General features: G+C 39.2%; 2 protein-coding genes, 1 long non-coding RNA gene and 1 other non-coding gene across 4 annotated transcripts; 3 read left to right on the top strand and 1 right to left on the bottom strand.

The window, feature by feature from the left end:
* The first annotated feature begins 962 nt into the window (after window positions 1-962).
* LOC121912601 lies at window positions 963-3601 on the top strand. The gene is made up of 7 exons (XR_006100119.1): window positions 963-1076; window positions 1251-1326; window positions 1796-1920; window positions 2108-2148; window positions 2637-2680; window positions 3144-3195; window positions 3302-3601. It is a non-coding gene; the product is annotated as an uncharacterized LOC121912601 (long non-coding RNA).
* On the top strand, window positions 2187-2255 carry LOC121913871. The gene has a single exon (XR_006100401.1). It is a non-coding gene; the product is annotated as a small nucleolar RNA SNORD52 (small nucleolar RNA).
* Window positions 3602-4418: 817 nt separating the features above from the next.
* On the top strand, window positions 4419-15346 carry c15h6orf47 (chromosome 15 C6orf47 homolog). Its single transcript, XM_042435575.1, has 3 exons — window positions 4419-4736; window positions 4970-6427; window positions 11671-15346. The coding sequence occupies exon 2, from the start codon at window positions 5503-5505 to the stop codon at window positions 6418-6420; it is 918 nt and encodes a 305-aa protein (XP_042291509.1). The 5' UTR covers window positions 4419-4736; window positions 4970-5502; the 3' UTR covers window positions 6421-6427; window positions 11671-15346.
* A 1505-nt stretch (window positions 15347-16851) lies between these two features.
* ppp1r11 (protein phosphatase 1, regulatory (inhibitor) subunit 11) lies at window positions 16852-25165 on the bottom strand. The gene is made up of 3 exons (XM_042435097.1): window positions 24872-25165; window positions 22094-22202; window positions 16852-20894 (listed from the first exon to the last, which is right to left on the bottom strand). The coding sequence occupies exons 1-3, from the start codon at window positions 24947-24949 to the stop codon at window positions 20710-20712; spliced, it is 372 nt and encodes a 123-aa protein (XP_042291031.1). The 5' UTR covers window positions 24950-25165; the 3' UTR covers window positions 16852-20709.
* Between the last annotated feature and the right edge of the window lie 186 nt (window positions 25166-25351).

The following is a 25351-nucleotide window of genomic DNA, read 5'->3' on the forward strand; positions in this document are numbered from 1 at the left end:
TTATTAGCAAAACTTCATATACACGCCAGCAAATTTGCGAAACAGAAACCCGACGTTACTGTCTTCATGTTCTACTGAAATCCTACACACTAAAATACTGCACAAACTCTAAAGCTGTGATATCTAGAGCCTTGTGTAATTAATTGAATTTGTAATCGATTTAATTGAATGTTGTTTATTTTTGTTTTGTGTTTTTATGTCTCTATTGATGTGCACTGCCTCGAGCAAAGATTGCCTTATTGCTGTTATTGGTGATCCTGATGTAAATTCCTTTGTGTAAATAAAGTTTAAATTAAAAAAAAGTAATTAACAATGGTTCAATCATCGCATGTACGCCACCTAGTGTTTGCTTGTGGTATAATAATTCAAATATTGATTAGTTGTCGTTTCTGCAAAATTATAACGGTAAACGTCTTGATTAGTTTTGAAGACTATATTATTAGGTTTATCCTGATTCAGAGTTGAGAGTTTGATACTATCCGGTAAGATGTGTCTTATGATACACAAAAATGCACAAACTATACTGTTCAAATGTTTAAACTCTATCAGGGTATGTCAACAGGCACAGTGAAGACACTTTTTATTTAAATTAAATTAAAATTAAATTTTAATTTCAAACTATTCACTAGTAACAGTCAAAAATAGATGCAGTTTTGTTGTTGTTGGCTCACAATTGGAAGAAATTTTCCAAATCGTTTATTTGTTAACTTACTCAAAGTAACCTCGTCTTGTGCCCTCAAAAGATGTGAAGAAATACGTACATGAAAATTACACGTTAAAGGCTTTGTTTTTAAAAGTATTGTTATACTTTCCCCTTCTTTAGATATACATTTAATTCGTGGTATGTACCGTATTTATAACAGTTTGTTGTACCGTTCATGATTATGGTAGACGTCAGAAACAGGCAGTGTTTAGGGCACACTTAAAGCACGCGGTGCTGTGGAGGACCCTGGTATATAAGCCAAGGGCGGACTCCTGTTCCGTCTCTGACTTGCTGCTCTCTTTGCAGGAGGACGTGACTATCTACCTTCAGGCACTTATAACGAATTCTATTACCCCGTAGGCTATAATGGAAGGTAAGTTGAACGCACGTCGAGTTAATGGCTTGTGCAGGAGTCAGTGGGTGAAATGGGACGATTAGCAGCGTCTGCAGTAGTATTTACCTCAGCACGTGGTTTGGCTCTCAGACTGCGCTGTAATGGAGGAAAAAAAATTGCCTTCAACCTGTATGCTTTTTGTTCTCCCAACAGAGAGTGGAACGAGGCTCCTTGAGTCTGTAAAACCGAAGGAGCTCTTGGTGAAGCTTTGTGGAGACGGCTGAACAGAGTGAGTTACAACATAGAGCTGTGGGGAAACTAACTTAATCAGCTGCAGTTTTTGTTCAGATGCATTTTAAAATATGAATTCCTGGTATGGATGAACAATGCTACAATTTTTAAACACTACAATTTCTAACTAGAAAAAAAAAGATCTATTTGTTAAAATGCATAGTAACCAATTTTGGTCAGCCTGGATTAAAACAGATTGTATGACACAGATTGGGTACCAAAATGCCTTCATAAGTAATTTGAAATGTGAAATTGTACAAATTAAAAATCTTAACATTTAACCCCCTGTTATAGTGAGAAATGACCAACTACAGGACCTCAGGGTCCTTATTGGTAGCTTTGTACATCTGTGCAGTTTGGTTTTATATTGCATGTGTTTTTAAAAGTAAACTAACAATAAGTCATATTTATTAAAGCATATAATAACTTGGCTGTGTAATGGGAACAACCTACTTTTGTGTTTCAAGATCACACTGGAGATGGGCTCAGCCGCTACCTGAGGGGACACTGAGGGGAGATGATGTCATTCTCTGTGCACTGAGTGATGCTCTTACCTCAAGTGAGCAGTTGGAACTGCAGCCATGACTGGATGGTGAGTGTTGGGTGATGGGATGCAGCTGAAATGTTGAAACCAGTATGCTACCATGATGATTCACTAGACTAGAGTCTCTGATAATACCATGAAGCTCTTTCACAGTGCACTGAGCATGCATATTACTGATTCTTAGTACAGGTTGTAAAGATGGAACTTCTTGTAACATTGTTTTTGTCCTCATTAGGTGTTAAAAGTGGGATGACTGAAGACACACTGCTCTTCTAAGTAAGTCTGGGACCTAAAAGCAGCTCTTCTGTCTTGTGTGGAATGATGATTTCATAGACTAGAGTCTCTGAACAAAGCATGAAGTTGTTTTCACAGTGCACTGACCACAGAGACCACACCAGTGCTCTTGTATGTCTTAACCCATTTAATGCAGATCATCATCAGCTTGTATTGCTGACCTGCTTTATAAATTTCCCAGCCCTTAAGACAGCACTGTCTGTTTCACAATTAATGTGGTATGTAGATAGTTCAGATTTTATGCATTAAGGTAATGAGCTATCGAACTGATTTCTAATGTACAATAGAAGGGAATGGCTTATTCCTTAAACTCAACCAGTCTTCATAAACTAGAAACCTCCCTCCAAAATGTCAAGTGTAACTATAGTAAATGGGCTAAAACATTCAAAAGTGTGTGTGGTTGCTTGAATTAAGTGTTTTGGGGGTTTTTGGTCATGTGATGGTATTAATGGTATCATTTTGTCTTATAGCTCCCCTGCACACTGACAGAAGCCAGCCTCAGTTTCACAGCTGTGTAAGTACCAACTCATCTGGATTTTGAGCTCTACTGAGATGGGATTCATTTTCAAGAGTTGGGTGTAATGGGACAGAACATTGGTGCAGTAATAAGATCCTTGGTTTAATAGATTCCCCACTGTGCCTCCAGGGTGCAGATGAATTTTGAAATCAAAGGTTGTCTGGACAGGACTGACTTATGAGATCATTAGTGTACCAAATGTGTATATGTGACAAATGAATACTGGGCTGAAATCACCCAACCACCTCCTTAGAGGAATATATTCCATCCAAATGAGGATTCAAAAGGCTTTGGTCCTGTAGCTTTCTGTCTGAGTTTGGTCAATGATGATTCAGTTTTTCGGTTCGACTGATGTTCACTGAAGTTTACTCGCAGCGCACTGAGACACTCAGACTGTTAAAGTTTCTGTTGAAGAATTTGTAGAAGTTGAATACGACTAATGAACTCATTTTCTTTCCAGTGTGACTGCGGCAAGCCTAGCTGGATGACTGAGGATACGATGAATTGCCCAGGTTGGTATTGATGTGACAGGAAATAGGCTTGGCTGAGTTTCCTCACAGGACTTCTTGTTAATTAGACTGCATGATGTTAACCTGAAGATTCACTGTCTCTCCACAGGTGCTGCAACTTGAGTTGGGACTGCTGCAAGCTTCACCAAAGTTCTTAGATGGGTCAAGTGATCCAGGAAATGAAAGTATTTGTAACTTGGAGGCAGGATATTTTCCATCATTGTCATTCATTTCAATGTCAGCCTCTGAAAACGGGCTCTTTTAATATGTTGAAGTATCCTGTGCTTTCAAGAGTTGGTTTTCTGTAACTTTTTCTCCTTTTGGTTGTAAGCTTTCCCCACCTGTTAAAATGTCTAACCCTCATGCAAATGTATTTATGAAAAATACAAATAAATGGTTGGCAACACAAGGAGTGAGGTTTTTGTTGATAGCAGGTTTGATTACAATAAAATTAATCACAAGAAGCCCAGCTGGGAGGTGCTCTACATTATTGTGGATCTTTTACATTGTTACTGTAGGTGAACTGGACTTTGGGGTTGTCTAATGTGCTATGTTAAATGTAGTGGTAGAGAGTAACCTTAAAGTTTTAAGCTGAGTAAAGTGGAAGTGAAACTTCTGGCTAGTTCATGTTACTTGCTGAACATTTAGTTCATTGTCTTAGGTAAAGCTACCAAGATGTATAGAAAATGGATGAAACTGGCTCTACTTCAATCAGTTCTAATCCAAGTGGGCCTTTCTGTGTTATGACTTTTCAGTTTTATATTTAATCTAAATTTGAATGCAACATTTCCATTTGAAAGTATTTTACATTGTTCAACTTCAGTAAATGCTCAGAATACAGTTTATACCACTAATTAAAGGTACAGTATTTTATTATGGTAAACTTGTACTATGTGGCTAACGCTATCTGGAATGGGTTGGTCTACAGAAATAACATTTGACTTCTTGTTTACGCGAGTACAGTCACGAAAGGAAGCCAATCTGATGGTTATAAAATGACTCTTGTACACGTGTCTAGCTGCAATGAAATCATCTAGTAGCATGTTTCCAAGAGCTGAAGCATATGTAGGCCTATAGTACTGTGCTGTGTATATACGCACGCACAGGAGGCCTGTATTTTAGTAATGTCGCTGAGGTCAGTTAAAGACTACATATACCTGTGTAAGCTTGGAATAAGTTCAGCATAGTGAATTTTGTTGTTGCGTAGTAACTCGAATGTGATCAGAATATAACAGATACAAACGGTCAGCCATGGTTTTATTTTGAAGGTTGAAACCGAACCGGTAGTCCGTCGTCTTTGTTCTTGTTATTAGGTAAACGTTTCAGTAACCTGCTGGCGAACCTTTCTCTGCTGGCTAGCAGTGTCGTCAGCTGGCTGAGGTTGGAAGCTGACTTTAATTCGAATGTAAGGGATGAAATATCTTTGCGAGTTTTTAAACCGGCATCTCGAAGTTACAGAACCCGATCTGTGTCGAGTTAACATTCTCTGACGCCAACAAGGAGAGCTAGCAGGCAAACTAACGTTAGCTAACGTTAACGTGAAGGTGAGCATTCAACGTTATATATTATCAGAGTACTTACCGCACCTTAGAGACAAATGTCTTCCCTGGATTATAAAGTTAAATTGCCTATGTAGTGACAAACCCCAGGTTAGCTCTGACAACTAACTAACGTTAGACCTGTGTAACAGTGGCTAACTCTTGCTGATGTTGACGTGGAATTGGAAAGAAGATTTAATGCTTGAACTAATTGTTAATGTATTTCCTTTTGTTTACAGGTACGAAGAGTTAAGCAGTGTGAATCGAGAAACACTGAAAAAAGTTTAAAAAGTTTGTCTAGCAACAACGTTAACTAGCTGACGTCATTAAGCTGAAGCCTTGCCTTTGGTCAACTCTCTTCATTTAGTTAGCAAGTGCTAACTTCTGAACGAGGCAACCTAATGTTGAGTTATTGAAAGCAACATTGGTAGCTCCAAATGTTGCCAAGCTAATTCAAAGACATGTAGACCAGAGACGTGCGTTATCAATGCTGTCGTTTCATTTAGGAAACTGTGAGTAATGTAAAAGGGGGGGTCACCCCTAGGTTCTGTTGAACTGCTGTAACACACCCACAGGTGTGTCTATGGCTTTAGGACGTCATTTTGCCCTGGCCTGAATCCTTGTGAACAAGTATTACAACTTAAGTGAACTTGCAGTACATACATGCTTTTCCAGTAAGCTCACAGGGCTTCCCAGCTATCAAAAGTCAGAGGAGCAGAGAACCAAGTGTCTTCTGATCTTAATTCAACTGCAACAAGCCTGGTGAGAAACCATGACAGCTGTGGTAGGCAAAGCATGGGGGTGGGTGCGCTCCTGGGGCAGCAGTCAGTCAGAGAATACCACTGCAGTGATAGCCCAGGGCCAGAAGCATAGCGGCAGCGGTGGGGGCATCAGAGGGTGGACCTCTTGGATCTGGGGAGGGTGGAAATGTAAAAGTGACCAAAGCAGTCCGGTAGAGGAGTACTGGGAGGCACAGGAGAAGCTTCAGCCCATGGAAATTGATGGTCTTGGTGCAGGGAAACAGGAGAGAGAGGCAAACGCAGAACAAATTTCTAAATGGTGGAATAAATATCTTCCAACTACCTACCTTTCCTGGCCAGGAAAAACAGAGCCAAGCGGACCAAGACGAAGGAAACATGATGGTCAGAGTGGAGATGTGTGGGATCGTGATATTGACGGGGACTTTTCAGACTATGGAACGCCTCCTCCATCACCTACGCCTCCTTCTCAGCTAACGTCTCCTTTTCGAGTCTTTGCGGAAAGCTGGAAGGTGGAAATTCTACCAGAGCACTATGACATCTGCTTCAACTTCCTGCGCCACTTGTTTGACCTGTTTGTAGTGGGCTTCCTGTGGACTGTGTCCCCTCCCACCAAGCTGATCTTGGAGGTTTTGGGGGTCCAGGGAGCACTGAGGCTGTGGTTACATGGCATGGCCATGTTTTTCGTCTCCACAGTGGGAATGGCAGGATTACTCTGGTTGATCCAGGAGTATCTCCCTCAGTTTGCTTTGATCTATGGCATTGTGCAGGCATTGGTGATCTCTGTCAGTGTGAAACAGAGTGTGATCCTCGGAATGGCGGAAGAAAAAGAAGAAAAGAAAGAGGAGGACAGGGAGTCATGTGAAGTGAAAGACAGTAAGGAACATAAAGAGAAACTTGTGACTGCGAAGGACAAGATGAAGACAAGTTAAACTTTAGGTAAGCCCTTCATTCCCATGATTTTATGTTACATTCTGCTGCCTGATAAAAGTAACCAAAGTCAGATGTTTTTCTCTGACAGGTTGTATTCATGTTTTGTTTCTATGATGGCTGAATTGAAAATACACTCCCAAATAAAAAAAACCTAAGAACATTACCTCACTATGAAAAACTGCAGAACAAAAGGAGCAGCTGACAAGACAGACAGCTGAAGCTGTAGCGTTGTCACTGTGGGTCAGTTAGGCTTTAATCAAGGACTGTATCAGGGCTGCAACTAACAATTCTTTTCAATATTGATCCATCTTTGGATTAATGGCATAGTCCATAAAATAACAGAAGGTAGTCTATCACATTTTCCCAGAGTCCATGAGGATGTCTTCAGATTGCTTCTTCTGTCAAATCAACAGTCCAAAACCAAAGATATTCAGTTTACAATGATAGAAAACAAGAGAAAGCCAAAAAATAATTGGAGAATTATTTGGCCATTTTTGACTGAAAATGACTTCAATGATTAATCGATGAATTTACTGTCAATCAACTGATCGACTACTCGTTGTAGCTCTAGTCTATATCTATGTCTTCACTTTTGTTGAGGCAAGCTGAAAGTATGCAGGATTCAAACCCCAGATCTCCAGGATGCATAATGAAGCTGGATGAGCCCTGCAGACCCTTCATCATGCACATCATAGCTCTGCATCTATAGTTGCCCAAATATATAAATCAACATTTGAAATATCTGTGTTTGTCTTCAAAATCCCAGTACTTTCTTGATTGTGTGAGGGCTTTTCCTCCATAAGAGATTTGATGTAAATTAGAGGTAGATGGTTAAATCACATGTCAGCTGATGAGTAACAAAAAATGGCAGTACAGAAATGCCAAACTGGGTTTGAGGAAATTTAGAAACTGTCACCATTAGATAGTATGTCTACCAGAGAGCACTGCCAAATTTATTTTTTTATTTTTCAACTGTAAAATGTATAGATAAATGTGTTTATCTTGGTTGCAGTTCTTTCAAAAAACAACAACAAACAAAAAAAGAGATTACTATCAGTTGATATGTCATCAGATTGATATGCATATTAGCCTCAGAAACCCGATTGGGCTAAACAGAAATATAATTAAATTTTAGATTTTATTTTAGATAGATTTTTAGCTGTATATCAATCTATCTGGTGGATTCTGTAAGTCTTTGTGGACTATTGGACATAAGGGCAATGCAGCTAAATAAAGTACTGGTATTTAAGTTGAGTGTGCTAATCTATACCTCTGCTTCACTACATTGCAGATATTGTACTCTTCACTCTAGAGCTACAATGATTAGCCTGAGTCATTCTTCAAGAGAAAAATGTCCAAATTCTCTGGTTCCAGCTTCTCAAATGTGAATATTTTCTGGTTTCTGTGATAGTAAACTGGATAGCGTTTAGTTGTGGACAGTAGGTTGGGACAAACCAAGACATTTGAGGATGTCATCTTGGGCTTTGGGTAACAGTGATTTTATAAACCAAACACCTACTCATTTAATTAAGAAGATAATTGACAGATTAATCAATAATCAAAGTAATGGTTAGTTGCAGCTCTGATTTACTCCAGCATATTCATCTGACAGCTACACTTACAAGTTACTTTGCAGATTCAGATTTCATGGTCAAAACATATGATTGACTTATATAATACGATTCAACTACCCAACACGATATAATTATATAAAAGCTCTGTCTCAACCAGTTACAGCAGAACAATGCCATCTTTGCCCTGTACACAGCACACAGCGGCACTTTGTCGGCCAGTTAGGTTTACTGAAGAGCTTTTCCACTTCATGTCGAATTTTGTTAGTGAAGGATTCACAATGGCATTTGCATTTAGTGGTTAACTTTGATTTGATTTGATTTATGGATATAGAAGAGGATGAATCCAAGGGATAACTTGTAAAGTGAGAACACTTGATTCCAACATGGTCCCTGATGTCAGAAAAACAGTACAACACGTCAACACATAACATCCATAGAATCTTCTAAAACAATAAATAAAAAAATTCAAAGACAACCTTAATATAAAAACAACAGACATGAAACTTCAATCCCTGTCCTAGTATCTTCCTTTTTAGTCACAATCAATATGTCCTAAAAGCATTTCACAAACAAAAACAATAAAAGAACACAATATACACACAGGACCAGAGGGGTATTCCATAAAGGGAAAGCCTGGCTTATTTTGGAAAGCCTGGCTAATTTAAGTGAGAGTTCCATTCCATTACTGTAGCTTATATGATTCCCTGCTCAGTAACCATGGCAACTTATACCGCAGAACTAGCCTGCTCCGTGGCAGGCTAACTGTCAAGCTTAATTTAGCTGTTTGTCAAAGAATGTCCAATGGGCGGAAACAGAATCCCAAAAGACGGTTATATCGAGTGTCTTTTATTGCTTGGATCACTTGTCTGTGTTCGGAACCATAAGATGGAAGAGCTGTGAGGGACCTTTACAAGGGTTACAGTGATCAACCGCTTATATGGATCAAAAAGCTTTGGACAGAATCATTCCTATACAAAATTTATGCTGTTTAAATAATTTGCCTATACTAACCAAATAGCCTGCTTAAAGTGTTCATTTTTGGTCTTTTCATACACGACAACATATGGGAAAAAGATGTAAAACTATGATAATTCTTTTCCCATGATACATGTATGATATGTAGGCTACTTAGTGGCTGCAGCACCATTATCGCCCCCTTGAGGCTGGTGTTGTGTGCACATTGAAATCATGACGGAGACAGAAAGTCATTTTCTCTCAATGACCTCACCTTCTACATGAGTTCTGGAGGTACCTTTAGTAGATGATGAATGATGTTATTTTGCATAACCTGCATCTTGTTTCTTAGTTTTGTTGTCAAGCCACTGTACCATGCAGGACAGGCGTAATGGAAATGGCACTGTATCGGTGTTGTTAGAAAGAGTTGTAATGCAATGTCAAACTGCCTCGTTCTGCAACACAGGGACATGAGTTTACAGGTACTTTTGTATAGTATTTTCATAGAAATAAATTCACCTCAGAGTGACTGATCCAGAGTAATGCCAAGGTATGTGACTCAAGTCAGCGATATGATTTCATTGCCATTGCATGTAACCTTTATCTTGTTTGACTTCTGCAGCCTACACTTAGTGCCAAACAGAATTGACTCACTTTTGCCCAGGTACATTGATAACTCCCTTACATTTTCTTACTCTGCTAAGAGTGACCTTAAAATAGTGGATATCTTTCCCAGCCACAAGTAAACTTTGGCTTAAAGGGATAGTTGACATGTGTAATTGGGTGGGCTATTGCAATGTAGGGATTATAAAGATAGCAGACTGTGTTAGGTGGACATTCTAGTAGAACTTGTGGGTTTGCTGCATGTCAAGACACTTTGAGGAAGGCGTGGTGATGCATTAAGCCCATATTTAGGTTTATAACATCCACTTGGGGATCATGTGATATGATAAAGTGGCTTAACGTGTGGTTATTTAAGTTTGTGTAGCTAATTCGGACAATGTAAGAAGAACAGGTCAAATATGAACTGCTCTCCCAGCTGGCAAACACACACACTCACACACAGTAAGGCTATTTTAAAGCTATTTTGGTGGTGTAACCATAGAAAAAGAAGTGTGACATTGTCTGAGTGGTGTGAAACCAGCTGGGACAGAGAGGAGAAGGGTTCCTCTGGGAGACGCACATAATTTAGTTTATTAGCTTCAGGCCTCTGATCTCCCACTGCTTCCTTCTTTCACACACAAGTGTCCACTATGTTGAAACTATCATTTGACAGATATGACAGATAATGGAGTGTTTTTGTTGAATTAATCATTATTATAAAATACTTAACCCATGAACATTCCATTCATATGTGTGGATGGGTACTAGCTTTGATATGACTTTTTCATCATCACTAGTCTTTAGAGCTGCAACTAACTAATTATTTTCGTTATCAACGAATCTGCTGATTATTTTCTGGATCAATCATTTAGTCACTTAGACATCAGAAAACTGAAAAATGTCCACCACAATATCTTTATAGACCACAAGGTGACATAATACTACTATACTTCTTTTTATTTGTTTTGTTTTTTGACTGAGATGCATACTGGGTACTGGAGGACATTTTACAACTGAAAAACAAAAACACTTGTCAGTGTTACACAATGTAATGATGACACTGTCTCTAAATGACTTCAGTCCCAATTTGCCATTTCTGTACTGTAATTTGTACTGGAAAGAATTGAGATATTGGCAGATATATACACAGATTTTCAGTTTTGATAATATTGTACTCAGCAAGAGATTTGGGAACATAATGACATTGGTTTTCCAAAGTCTGACAGGTCACGAAACAGGAGCAGTCAGACGATCAGACAAGTTGGAATCAAACCACAGTTTATCGAGATTATCTAAACCATTTTATTTGGAAGTGAAAGTGAGCATGTCTGAAATGTTGCTTACAGTATATCGTATTTACTGGTTGAGCAGGAAGTGCATCTGTAAGCTGATTGATGTTTACAACGGACACTTAACAATTCGCTTTTGTTTTCTCTCCTGAATATTTGTCTGACTTAGAGGTTTGTTTCCAACCTGTCTGATCTGTCACATTTTATTTCATAAAATTGTAGTTGGTCCACATCCATTATAAAAGCTTGCAGGGAAACTTTGGTAGTTTACAGAGGTAGACAGGTAGTTTAAATGGTGAATGGACTGCATTTATCTAGCGCTTTTCTAGTCTACCAACCACTGAAAGCACTTTACAACACATGCCAACATTCACCCATTCACATACACATTCATACACTGATGGCAGACGCTGCCATGCAAGGTGCCAACCTGCTCATCAGGAGCGATATAACACTTTTTATTCAAAGAACTTTTACAAATGTTTGTAGTGCTCACTCAGCCATTCACACACACCGATGGTGCGCAGCCATCAAGAGCAATTTGGGGTTCGGTATCTTGCCCAAAGACACTTTGACATGCAGACTGAAGGAACCACCAAACCACCGACCCTCTGATTGGTGGGCGACCCGCTCTACCTCCTGAGCCACAGCTGCCCCACAGCTTAAATCTTCAAAAGTAAAAAATGTTTTGGTGAATACTTCTGAGAGAAGGAGAGTAGGTATAGTTGAGTATTTACTGAAGCAAGTGAAGGCCAGCATTAGTACACACTGGTCAGAGTACTGTGTTTTCCACATCAACTGATTACTACGCATGTTGTCTCTTCCACAGGTGGTGTAATGTTGCTGTCTGTTCAGGAGTTCAGCTGCACCGGACCTCTCCAGGTGATGACATCACAGCAGCAGGACCACATAGACACTGTTTTACTACACCACTCTCTTCTGCAGTGTGACTTTAGAATTGCACATTCATTACAAACTCCTATAAGTTGTACTTATGTCACTTTATGTTCAACCTTATTCATCTGCATTATATGCACGTCTTTTCTCACTTGACCTTAATGTTGTCACCAGAATGTTGACAGTGATAGCCGGACAAAGTTCAGTATGGAAAGTAAACTACAGTAATAATATGATCGGGGTAAGAAATAATAGGGACCCGAACATTCAGGAAATGCCTGTTAAGTCAAAAAGAGAGAACTCATTGCATTTGATCCTGTTTACATGTTTTTTTTTCTCATGATTCACCATGAGACAGTCACCTGGTTTGTGACCAGGTGATAGCCTTTGGTGCTTTTCCTCGAAGAAAAACAGAATAAATTTGGCTCAAATAACCAAACAAGAAGAAGGGGAAAAGAAATGCAAAATGACAAACTACTGCATCAAATCAACTAAATAACCAGTATAATTAAAAGAAAACATTGTAGGAGATTAAAAGAAGCATTGTTAGAGAACAGATAGGCTTGCAGTGAGTATTCAGCAAGGGCACATAAGTTCAGACAAACCTTAGTGCTACAAATTCCATCACGGTGCACCTGAAAGTCAGGTCAAAAGTGTAAGAAATGCTCTCTGAAGAAACAAAATTCTTAGTAGGCATTCAGACCAAAAACAGCCTTTGAATAGCGTTCATGTTACAAAGGAATCCACCAGGACTGTGCATCTTCATGTATGTCAGCATGTCGTCGGATAACGTCACGTTGCAGCAAATGTTGCCTCGCTCAACTTTTTTTGTGGGACGACCCTGTGTGATTTTGACGGAGCCCTTGTGTTGGGGCCCCTGCTGTGCACTTGGACTGTCCCCGTTCAAATGAATGAGAGGACTGCAGACAGTCAGAATGCAGACTTACTGTGATCATGATACCACAGTAAACACGGAAATGTCAGAATAACCACTGTGCTTTATTAGAGCAAACTGCTCCCACATTAATGAGTACAGTAATGGTTTAGATGTTGCCTCTGGAAGTGAGTCCAGTGACAACAGATCAAGAATTAGACTCTGAAGTATATACTGTATTTAGTGAATTTTGGAATCATAAGTTCTGTCTACGTGAAGTGCAATTCTACCTAAAGGCTAAAGTAGGTCTGTCTGTAGGGGCGCTTTTGTCATTTAATTCAACTGAAGCTTCTATGTTGGATGAAGTCAAGCATGCGTTTCCTGTTTCTGTGTTCTTGAATGTGTCCATCATGTAGGCCATGTTCAACTTTGACCTGTTAATTAGGAATGCACCGATTGCAATTTTCTTGGCTGATTCTGTTTTCCGATTTTTTACAAGTCTGACCTGCCGATTCTGATTTTCTTTCTTTATAAGAATTTAATAAGAAAGAAAGATTTTCTTTCTTTATAAAAACTATAATTGACAGCATCCACAAACATTTTTGTAACTTAAATGGAATATTGAAGTTCAACTTTATGTTCATTAACTATTTAAATAACCTCTTTAAAATGGTTCATGTTCACCACAGTGATGGTTTTTTTAAGTGTCTGATTAAGTTAGTTCCAAATGTTTTCAAGGTTGTTCCTCCGCGGCTTATTCTGGACTTAAAGGTATACAAATTGCGAGCCTTGTGTCTTCACTCATGCTGAAGAACTGACCAACGACACATTGTGTGTGTGTGTGTGGCTGTACTGTGTGTGCGCTGTGTATGCAACGTGCATGCAACGTGCATGTTGTGTGTGTTGTCTGTGCCGCAGCAGCTGTATGTGCAACGTGAACCATAGTGCAGCTATGTGCAGAAAATATGATGGGCAAAAAATCGGATATATGAGACTGATCAGGGCCGGTCACTGGTCATGGCTGATCAGCTGAAAACCGGCTGTTTTTGATCGGTGGCCAATCAATCGGTGCATTTCTACTGTTAATTCACACAGTAGACCACTAGAAACTCTGACGCACTGTGTTTGGAAACAGAAGCGGTTATTCCAGCAGTGTGTCGTCACCTAGTTTTGTACAATATTATAAACTGCAATATCGTTCATACACTGTCTGCAGTCTGTGATTGCTCTGCTTATATCACCCACATCAAACCTGTGACATCACATTCCTCCCCAGGGCGGAGAGGTGGGAGGAGGGTCGAACAACCAGCAACCAACACTGCTGATGTATAAATTAAGACATCTGTCATCAAGCACACACACACACTACAAAATATGCTGTTATATAAGCCATAACTCTCGTTAACCCAGCAGCAAATCTCAAATTGAACCTGTGTATTTCAGGGTTTTTTTTTCTGGAAGCAGCAACTATTATCCATTAAAGGAACTGGAGTGTAGGACAGTGGCTTCAGCAGTGATGGTTGCTGCTTGTTCTCAACTATGACTCATCAAACTGTCATCATTTGTGCTGGTGAAACAGTTTTGTACTTTATATATTTTCACATATGGAACTAAAATGACAGCCCTGTGTGACCTGTGGAACGGAAGAGGCTTTCCTGAAACCTTACCACATTAAGATTCTTCAAATATGAACATGACAGTATCATTGTTGCTTGTCTTAGGAACTGTCTTGTTTTGATATTTTCAAGCATTGACACATAATACCAGCAGCACATTTTGATGTTTTTTCTGTACAAACTTGTTTTTTTGCCTTATATCATTTTCTGTGCCATGATAATACTTTTTATTGTTAATGTAGGCCACTCTCTTTCTCCACAAGGACTTATTTTTATGGAATTCTCCTTCACCTTTTAGATCCAAAGGCACAAATTAGAAGACCAAACATGTCGTTTGGTTTTTAGTGTGCAGTAGCCTGTTTTGCACTCTACACTTTCATTGTATTTAACCACGTTTGACTTGCATCAGACATATTCTCTAAAAAAAAATATGGACTTTTAGTTTGCTTACCTGTGTCACAACCTGTAAGATACGGAAGTCAGAGGTTGACCATATTAAAATGAAATCACTTGAAATGTAATTTTCCATTTGTGTGCACTTGATGTATGACAACATTAGAATTAACAAGAGAATGAATTCTGGCAGTAATTATTCATTTTCAGACATGGAAGTTGTAGTTTGAAGTTGTAGTTTTTTGTCTACACAAATGAGAAAATGTCAATTTGATTATATGATTTCATTTTATTACTGGCAGCCAAACAATGTTTCAACTATCTTGGGCTTTTTTTTGTTTTGCACCAGATTTCTATTAACAATCCCAAGAAAGTGACGCAATATCTACAAGTCTTCATTGCCTTTTATTCATTGTTTGCCTATATGGAGCTTTTATGGCAGTACTATTGACACTGATAATCCCATATAAGGGAGCTATTTTTATATGAGCAGCCTAACAAGTGCTGGATCACTGTTGCTACACACACTCCTATCCTGCTTCCTTAAATAAGGAGGACAGAGGTCACAGATACCTGATATGTAATCAAAACTTGGAAGGAGTAAAGGAAAAAAGTATCTGCTGTGACCTTTTTCTGTACATCTCATTTATGGCCACCTTAAACCCAACACTACGCTGAGGTTGAAATGCCCCCACTGGCTCAATAAAATGGATGCTCTTTTATTAGATTGTCTGATGTCTTGGTCTTGATTTCCTGCATATTTGCCAGTTCTCATGTTATTTGTGGAGGGAGACCTGTGGAAACACTTAGTGTGGAATGACTCCAGTCAGATAGATATCACAGTGGGCCGTGTTTCCGTTCTGTAAGGGAGTGAGTGGTCTGAGAATAATAGAAAAGAAACTATAAATACATATCAAGAATCACTGAAGTATTATAATAGAATCACTTGTCTTACAGCTTAACCTAATTGGCAAATATGTATCTCCAAGTAATACAAGCCAAATAATTATTAGTTGATTTTGGTTGACTTATTATTAGTCAAATGAAATACAGTTTCAAAGAAAAGTCTCTCACATTGTGAATGACCTCCACTAAACATTACAGTTACTGAAACAATCTGCTCAGACAGTATTAGCAGCATGTTGCAACAAGGTAATTAATCTAGCACATGGTCATAAATGGTGGCTAAGCAAACAAGTTTACATTTAACAAGTGGATTTTTAAGAATCAAGGCTAATTATTAGTTACGTCATTCACACACACAATTAGGCAGGAGGTTACGGCTGCACACAGTTCAGCTGAAGTAACTGAAGTAGTGGAGCAGTGTCTGATTGGCTCTGGCCTAATTACCAATTAAATGACAGGTTCACAATTTTTCAAGTCTGTCTTTAAACAACAGTCAGGTGTCCATATGAACAGTGAAAGAGGTTTTCCTCACTGTAATCATTCCTCCTGTTTATACTGGATATTAAAAGATCCTTCAAATGTGCTTTCAATGTAAGTGATGGAGGATAAAATCCACAGTGTGTCCACACAGTCATTTTGTGCAAAAACGACTTTAAAAGTTGAAGCTTATATGAGTCTTCATCAGTCTGAGTTAGTCATATCAAGTGGATATCTGACACATTTACAGTCTTTTAGCATCAAATTCCTTTTTTGTGTTTCCTCAGACAGTGTTTCCCTGTTGAGCTGTGGTGAAAGTATAGTAACAAAAAGAGACTTCAGCACTAAAAAGACTGTAACGTTGAAAGATATCTACTTGATTTGACTCATTTGGATGCTGAAGCTTCATATTAGCTTCAGATAAACTACTAAATACACTTTTGGCTTGTGGATTTTGTCCTCTATCACTTCCATTGTAAATGCATTATGAAGGGATCTTCTAATGGTCAGTATGAACAGGAGGAATGATTACAGCAAGAAGAACATGTTTCAATGGTCATTTGGGCTCCTGTTTTAAGACAGACTTGGAAAAATTGTGAACCCACTCTTTAACACATTTTTACAGAGCCTGAGAGACATGGTGACAAAAGTAACTACTTCATGCTAGGCTCTGTGCATTTTGAGTGGAGGGGGACTTTAAATATATATACTACATTGAAATAAAGTGAAAAAATAAAGAGGTTTTGGTCACTGGGGACCTGCCAGCTCCAGGCTTTCAGTGCAGCGACTGTTTGCTTGCAGGCCAAGACTTGGCATTCACTAACTAGTGTCAGTAATATACAACACACACAGTTCAAAACTTTAATTCACATTAAATCTGTTCTCATTATGCTTAATAGTATATACAGAAAGGTGCATTACCAGTACAAGAACAATGTACATATGTAACAATGTAAATGTGTGTTGACAGTACACAGAATGGTGGCATAACTGAACTGTAAATTAAGTGTAATCCACAGTACTGTCACATATCAAACATGAAACTGTTGAGGAGGATGATGATGATGGTTGAGCCTGTTTCAGGTGAGTTTTGGTCATAGCTGAGACATGAGTACAAAGCCTGGGCCAGCAGTCATGCACCTTCACCTCTTCTATCCTGTACGCAACATTAGCTCTGATCCAGTTACACATGTACAGCCTGGTCAGGAATGGACCTCTAATCATAAAATCGACTCACCTCACAGCAAGAAAACATGTCAGTCACTCTGCAGAGCACAGCAGGAAAAGCACAAACACCCATTGTCTTTGAATAGAGTTCGCAGTGGAACTGTAGATTTTTTTTTTTGTTACGACTGACATGCAGCTGAATTAATGATAACCTTTGGGTGCTTCATCCAGTGAGTTCAGTGAATGTGTGCATGAACTGAAATAAACTTTTCTTATTTGTCTGTTTCTTATTGTCAATTCAACCATCTTATACCCTCACTTCACTCATTTACACCCTCTGCCTCTAAAACCAGTTATTCTGATGCATCATCTCTAGAATTGTCCACAGTGGAAACAATTGATTTATCTAAAAACAAAAATCAATCAAGCAAATGAAAACCAGAAGAGGATTTAGAGGTTAAAAATAAAAACTCTCATTCTGTTAAATGAGGTTTCTTCAAATCTAATGCTGTCTGAAAAATTTAAGAACAAATGCGCAGTGATTTTAAATTAATCATTACAGCAAACTGAAAATTGGAGCTATGCAAAAATAATCAAAGGTTTAAGAACAAAAGCTTTGGGGTGAGGGAAAGAGAGCTGAACTGGCAGCCTTTGAACAGAATCAGGAGTCTCTGACCCAGAACCCCATTCTTCATATGTAGTTCAACTAGTCCAGGTTTACACGATGTTAGCTAGATTAAATGATCTTATTAGTTTTCATCAGTTTTCCCTTTTGCTCGTAGCAGTAACTATAATTTTCATTTCCAATTCATCTGCAGGTCATTTTCTGGATTTATTCATATATCATTTGGTCCATAACATGTCAGTAGTGGTATAAAACAGTAAAGCAGCAAATGGTCACATTTGACAAGCTGGATATATATTTATCGAATAATCAACACAAAAACAGTGAAAAATGCAGGTCAAATTTTCCCACAGCCAGAGGTGATTAACTGACCAATTGTTTTAGTAGTCCAAACTGAATTGGCAATTCTTTTTTCATATTTGTATTTTTTAAACAAGTTTAGGTATTTATTGTGAAATAAACCATGATAATTGCACTGACAAATCTTGATATTTCAATATTCTTTGTGTTCTCTTCTAAAAACTACAATGATTCTCCGTTGGAGCCTGTAAGGAGATTTGTATTTGAAAAGGAGTTCATGTAAAGTTGATCTTTAACAGCCATGATCCAGCGAACAGTAAATAACCCTGAACTTTTTGTGGGTTTGAGCTTATAGACGTTTTGATCTAGCTGTGAAAAACTGAAGAATCCAGACTGGTGTCACATCAACAGCTAAATGAAGCCAACTGCATGTATGAAGAACAGGGCCCGAGGCTGTAGACTTTATATATGCAATACTGATTACTGAACACATTATACTGATGCTGCCTAACAGCATGTGTAGTAATGATGGAATTACACTCTGTGCAATATGATCCCGCAGCAATCATCACAAAGGTTGACGTTAGTTTTAAACCTGCTCTACAAATCAGACAGAGCAGATACTCTGCAGCCAGATCAATGTCCAGTCTTCAGTTCTTACACACACTGGTTTGTAATTGCAATGTTACTACACACACTGTGGTCAATTGCATGCCAAGTATTAGCGATTTAGAATTAAGACTGGCAAATAAATAAAAAAATAAAAACATTGATGTATTATATACAATTATGTCAAAAGCATAATAGACAGCTGGACAGCATTTTATGGCCTTTCCATCTCCATCTCTTCAAAGCTCCTCACATACAACACTGTAATGCTGCGCTCCACTCACACGCCATGAGACTGCATATTCAGCAGGAACTACAAACATGGAGTCTGAGCAGCTTCCTCAGCTAGCATCATTATGTTTTAGCCACTTACACTTCACAAATCACACACACTTAACATCCCTGCTGCTGACCAGTCTCCAAAGCGTACTTCACTGCTTTAGTGTTTTTAATAAGCAGCCACTGGTTTGCATTAATTGACTACAGTATGAAAATCACACTTTCAGAGACCTAAAGCATCTAAAACACCACCACATGCTTCATGGAAACAGTCAGCAGTAACATATATATATGACTTGTGGTAAAAAAAAAGAAAAAGGATGAAACATGGCACAGTCCTTTAACAGCACTGCATGACCCTCAATCTGTATGTTGAAGGGTTAAACACTCACAGCTGCTGTCACTTCCTGTTAAGTAGGTTAGCTGGCACAATGTGGAGCATGATCTTAACTGTTGAGAGGAGAGAAGGATTTTCAATTACGCTAATTTAATAATCCATTGTGCTCGGGGTTTTTTTTTTTTCTCTGACATGGTGACATCAATAGGCAGCAGACCCATGTATAATCTGTTTTTTGACACGTTTTAGCTCATTTATTACAAATCACATATTCTCCACACCGGTGCTGCTGATGTTCCCTGCCCTCCAGCCAGCCATTGCTTGCTTGGCTTATTATTGTTGTTGTCAAAGCTGTGTCATCTGTTGTTGGTGACGCAAATGTAAGTTCGCACTGAAGAAACTGAATAAAAAATTAATCAGCATAGATTTTGATAATTAACTGTGCGATCATCAAGTAAAACAGCTAATATACTGGCATATGTGTGTGAACTGAATATCAAACACCTCACACAACTTGTGACAAGCATTTTCACTATTTTTTTTTTTTTTTTCAAAAATTACATAGCCTGACTGAAATTGCATTTTTGGTGCCAATTTATATATATTTAGTTAAGATTGTCAGTGCTCTGAACACTGAATGTGCTTCTAAACAGTCATTTCTAGTTATTTATTGGTTGACATAGAGACAGATACTGATAATCTGCAGTAACCTGGTATGACCTGTTATGGAAATAATCCTTAGTTGAAGCCCTGATTGTATTACCACACAACTCTGACAACAATAGAAGCAAACAGGATTTTCACAGTGATGGATTCCCAAAAATCTAACCAGCTGGTTGATTTTGATAACATGGTGAAGGGAATGAAAACCAACGGCTGCCTGCAAGGAAAGAAAACATAAAAAAATCCTACAGCATGCTTTGGGGAAACAGTCATCAGTGATGTGTGTGATTTGTAGTAAAGGGGCTAAAAGATGCAAAAACACTGGTATGGCCCTTTAAATTCTCTTCTCAGCACTGCATGACCCTCATTTTTTCATAGCTCCTGTATGATTAAGAGCTACAGAATGAACTTCTACTTGCTGTTATTTTATGTTTGGTAGTTGGCACAATATACAGCATGCTCTTAGCTGTTGAAAGGGGAGCAGGATGTCCAATTAGGCTAATTCAATAATCCATGTTGCTCTGTGTTTTGTGCAGAGGCTGTAATCCTACTCCAGCAGCTGGGAGCTTGTGTGTGTGTGGAACGCAGCATCAGGTCTGTCTGTACCTCAGTGATGGAACTAAACTAAAAAACAGAGTGCAGGTTTGTACTGTATCACTGTCGTGGTGAGAAACCCCTCACACACCCCCACCCCTCCCCCTAAACAATCAGCCTGCAGTGCTCCTTTAGTGGGCATGTGACCCGCCAGAGTTTGGGGGCACTGTGGTCCCCCCGCCCCCCCTCTGTCCATGATCTCTCCTGCCGTGACCCAGGATACAGTGAGCGCTGCCACACCCTTCGTCATCATCTTCTCCCTCGCTTTCGGAGGATGACTCTCCGAACTGCCGGGGCTTCTCATAAATACAGCAGCCTGAAACACAACGTGCTGGGTTAGTGTCTGTCGGCGGCGGGTGTCTTCGTTGACTCCTCGCTCGCAGTTTTGAAAAATCAAAAAACACATCTTCTCACGTTTGCTCAGAAGTAGTAACTAAAAGGGAGCCTGTGATAAAAATAGCTTCTCAGCGGCTGTTTGATTTTTATAAAATCACACTGTGCAGCAAGAGGATGAAAAGACTTAGATGTGAAGCGGGAAGATTATTTACATGTTGATGTGCAGCGTTATGTGTGTGCCTGCAGGAATATGGAAGAACATCAGGGCTATATTTTACAGGTCTGTCATTTCATAGGAAAAGAAATCATAGTTTGGTTTGGTTATTCTCTGTATATGTAAAATTGTACACTGTCTTTATACAAATGTTACATTTCTGCATCTTCAGCTGACCTGCGGTGCTCTAATTAAGACTCTCTTTATTAGAATTATCATTTTGAAGTGTCCCAATGGAACTCTGTCCCTATTTTCTGTATAATTAGTACCAAATGGCATCATTCTTTTCAGGATAACTTTTTGAGAAATTTTAAAGGACTTATTCAAAAATTACAGACCCATAAAATAATATTACAAAGTTATACTTATTTGCATTCTAATATTAATAAAATTCTGAGGAGATAAGTCAGCTAAAAGAATTTTGAGATTATGACAACTTTTTCATGTGGTCTCATTCTTCTTCCATACAACATCTACAGAAATAAGTCTGCTGTTATTCTAGATTTTTCTTATTGTCATCAGATCCTTGTACACTTGTATAAAGCACTGGCACTGTGTTGTTGTTTTTTATAGTGTATTCCTAGATTCCAGATGAGATTCCAATTAGCTGGTTTTGGATGTAGATTGTTCCAGCATTTCTGACCCTGTCAGGATTTTGGCTAGATTTGCTCTCCAAAGTTTAAAATCAGTGGTTGGTAGACGTGTCTCACACTGAGATTGGGGACAACTGTTTTGGATTGACGACTTAAGATTTCACCACGTTTCACTCACAACTGTCATCTTTCTTCTGAGACAGTGTGTAAGGGCCTTTATTGGTAGGGATAAAAGTCAGATACCTATCAGATCAGGTTCAGACGACAGCATGTGAAATTCAATAATCAGACATTTGTTGAAAGAGAAGCAGACACTATCTGCATTAACTGGCAGAAAAAAACATCTCAGTGTGTGCTGAGAGAGCAACTCACACTTTGAAGACCTCCTCCCCAGGTGCTCATTGTCAACTGTGTCACTGGACCACTCCACCTTCTTCTCAGTCTTCCTCTTCCTCAGCTTGATTGTCAGGCTGCGTCCCTCCTGTAACATGTCAGGTCTGTTGTGAGATGCTGGGCATCGAATGTAAAGCCCTGTCCCCTACCAGCGAGAAGGTCCTGCTCATGACTGAGGGGCTTTCTGTGTGATGTGAGCGTAACCCATCATATTCTCCCCTAGAAGTGTCAGCATGTCAGGAACTACAAACTCTCCTGTCTGAGCAAATGCACAGGACAGTGAACAGACACAGTATAACTTCACTTACATTGCAGTAAGTGTGGACTTAAGTTGTAAATGTCAAATTATTTGGAGGTAACATTTATATCAAGTCATTCATTTATCGTCTTGAACATGGGGTGCTCAGCTGCATGCAGCCCGCTCTCATGCACACCCTGAATGACAGGCAACACAGACAGGGCCGGTAAAAATAGTCCACTGGCCCACTGGGATTTGTCCCAGTATGCCAGTACAACACTAGCCGTAACCTACTGTTGCGGCTGCAAAAACGGTGGATAAATTGTTTTGAGCGTCACACACACAACCCCCCACGAAATGACTCATTCCACTAACAGAATTTGATCCATTCGGTCTGATGACATTTGGAAGTCTAGAAGAGCTGCACGATTAACGGCCAAATGGCCAGCACGGGAATGTCGCCCCCGACATGAGATTTAAAAACTCTGTATACTGTGAAATAAAGAGAGATTGATCTGGTGGTGATAGGCCACCTCAGCTGCTGTCATCAATAATAAATATCTTCATCCTGGTGAGTTTATATCATTTTAAAGTTACACAGCATGTAGATATCTATGTGTATAAACAATAACATTAATGCTGTATTTTTGCCTTTAGATGACATTATTTTGAGTGTGGATGGAGCAGCTAAACTGTTAGCATAGCTCTGATCCATCTGAACTCCATTCAGAAAACAAGCATTTTAAAAGTTGTTCGTCTTGTGGACAGACCTGACAAAGCATGAATTCAACTTTTTACAAATTGGCATCATGATGTAGTTATTTCTGCATCCTTTTGATCTGTTTAATCTAGAGTTCATACTGGCTGAGCTTCAGTAACATCACCATGTTAGTTGAGGACTAGTCGGTGCTGCCGTTGTTCACTGGCTGTTTGGGGCGAATAAACACAAATCATCCTTTGGTCAAACTCGTGCAAGTAACGCAAGGCCCTTGGTGTGTTTGTTGCACCACCCATGGGCACCACTATGTTTTCTTGGGCAGCCATGTTTCTGCAGGGTTCACGCTCAACAGTTGCCATGGTTGCTGGCACACCCCGCGGAGGGCAGGACAGCCACTCAAACCGACCGTTCTGAACAGAGCTGTTCAGACAGGATGAGAAGGCTGCTGTGGTGCTTGATCCTTGTGGTATTTTCACCAAAACATGTCCGATACATTTTTTCAAGACCGGGGAACTGTGTTAACTTGTGGAAAAGGGAGACAATATATGGCCCCTTTAAAAAAAACAGCCCCTGATCAATAGTAGATGGACAGCTCTGATCAGCAGCTGTATTATACAGTAATATAGTGTATTTGATGCGTGGTTGAATATAATTACTGCTTTGTTTTACTGTCCTCCAGGCTCATTTCTGCACATAGCTTGGGTGTGACTGTGTTAAATGCTAATGATGTTCTTGTTGCTGCATTGCCTGGCAGGAGTTTTTCACATCAGTACTAACAAGACCCAAGTACCTGAACCTGCTACAGACACAGCGAGGCGTCCCCTCTAGAGGAGTTTCTCTTAGTGTATCATTACATGAGAACATTCTGTCCATTCCAAGACACACGGCTACTGTAACGCCATCTGCACTTAGCTAACCTCCAAACAGGCACTGTCACTTTTAAGGAGCTTAACTAGCGTTAATACATCACACCCCGTCAAACTCAGAAGCCACGTTATAATTTCAAGCTGATATCATCCCTAGTCAAAAAGTCCTATGTGATTTTCATTTTTTCCAATAGAATCCTTCAGGACTCCCGTACATTTCTAAAAATCCTATAGGAATTCTGTAAGACAAAGTTTTGGTTCTTTTGGGATTTTCTCTATCCTATTGGAAATCTGATTTTTTCTATTGGTTCCAATAAAATCCCTTAAGATTCATATAAATTTCTAAACATCCTATAAGACTTTTTGTCCCTTTTTAAAAAAAATGTTAAGTTCTTGTAGAATTTTCACATTCCTGTCGGGAATCTGTTTTTTTTTTTTTTTCTATTGGATCTTACATATATTTTAAACGCCTAACAAGACTTACTCATTTTTGCAAGAATTAGCAATAGGACTCTTATTATTTATTCAAAATCTAACTTTGATTAAAACCACACTTGATTCCAGTGATCAGAATTAAAGATTTGAACGGACTGTAACGTTAAGTCCATCATCTTTGACCGGATGCATGTGGTGGTTGTAAATAACAGTGAACCAAATTTAAGGGATTTTCCTTGAAACTTTGGAATATAGTCCGTGTCTTTGATTTGGAATGTTAAGGATTAAGCTCTGCCAATCACTATCATACTGTTTAAAAATTCAGTACAGGTTTGGTTGAATAATTATTACAATTTAATGTTCACAATAAAATTACCAGGCTTATAGACAGCGTTCATAAGCAGCGCGGCCTTCATTTGACTGGAAACAGCTAACTGTTACAGTACCGCTGCATAGAAAAACAGTCCAAACATGTTGGCTGGCAGCTCTGCGTGGTTTACCTGCTGGGGCGGCGGTGGGGTGCTCGTCTCAACAGTCTCCGTTATCGTCTCACTTGACGTCCCGGGAACCTCCGCCATCCCTGCAGCTGCCTTGCTAACGCTAACGTTAGCTAGCTTTTAAGATGTAATAGAAGCTGAGTCAACCGTCAGTGAAAGACAGTGTCTGCAATATAGCGTTATATTAACAACAATAACCGACTTCGGCTTTTTAAATCACAAACTGAATGAAAATTGAAGGCGGTAGGCCTGAGTAACGAGATGTGTTGAGCACTCTGGTGAGATGTGTCCAACACAAAGTCAAGCAACGATATGAGTCAACCAGACACAAAACGGAAGTGTAATGTTTTCACATCAAAACTAATACCAGCTGTATGAATCATGGTGTCGCACAAACTAAAAAGATGAGTTTAAATCACGGTGTTGTATCATAGCATCATGTATGCAATGAAAAGTGCGTACGATATTAACGTACCAGTTTTT

This window comes from Thunnus maccoyii, chromosome 15, assembly GCF_910596095.1.
Source record: "Thunnus maccoyii chromosome 15, fThuMac1.1, whole genome shotgun sequence".
NCBI classification, from domain to species: Eukaryota; Metazoa; Chordata; class Actinopteri; order Scombriformes; family Scombridae; genus Thunnus; species Thunnus maccoyii.

What these genes read in the sequence shown, in the direction of transcription:
- c15h6orf47 (XM_042435575.1), top strand. Translation starts at nt 5,503, where the DNA reads ATGACAGCTGTGGTAGGCAAAGCATGGGGGTGGGTGCGCTCCTGGGGC.
- ppp1r11 (XM_042435097.1), bottom strand. Translation starts at nt 24,949, where the DNA reads ATGGCGGAGGTTCCCGGGACGTCAAGTGAGACGATAACGGAGACTGTT. An exon ending in CCCCACCGCCGCCCCAGCAG is followed by an intron (nt 22,203 to 24,871) that starts GTAAACCACGCA and finishes GACATGTTACAG; the next exon opens with GAGGGACGCAGCCTGACAAT. An exon ending in GGGGAGGAGGTCTTCAAAGT is followed by an intron (nt 20,895 to 22,093) that starts GTGAGTTGCTCT and finishes GTTGTGTTTCAG; the next exon opens with GCTGCTGTATTTATGAGAAG.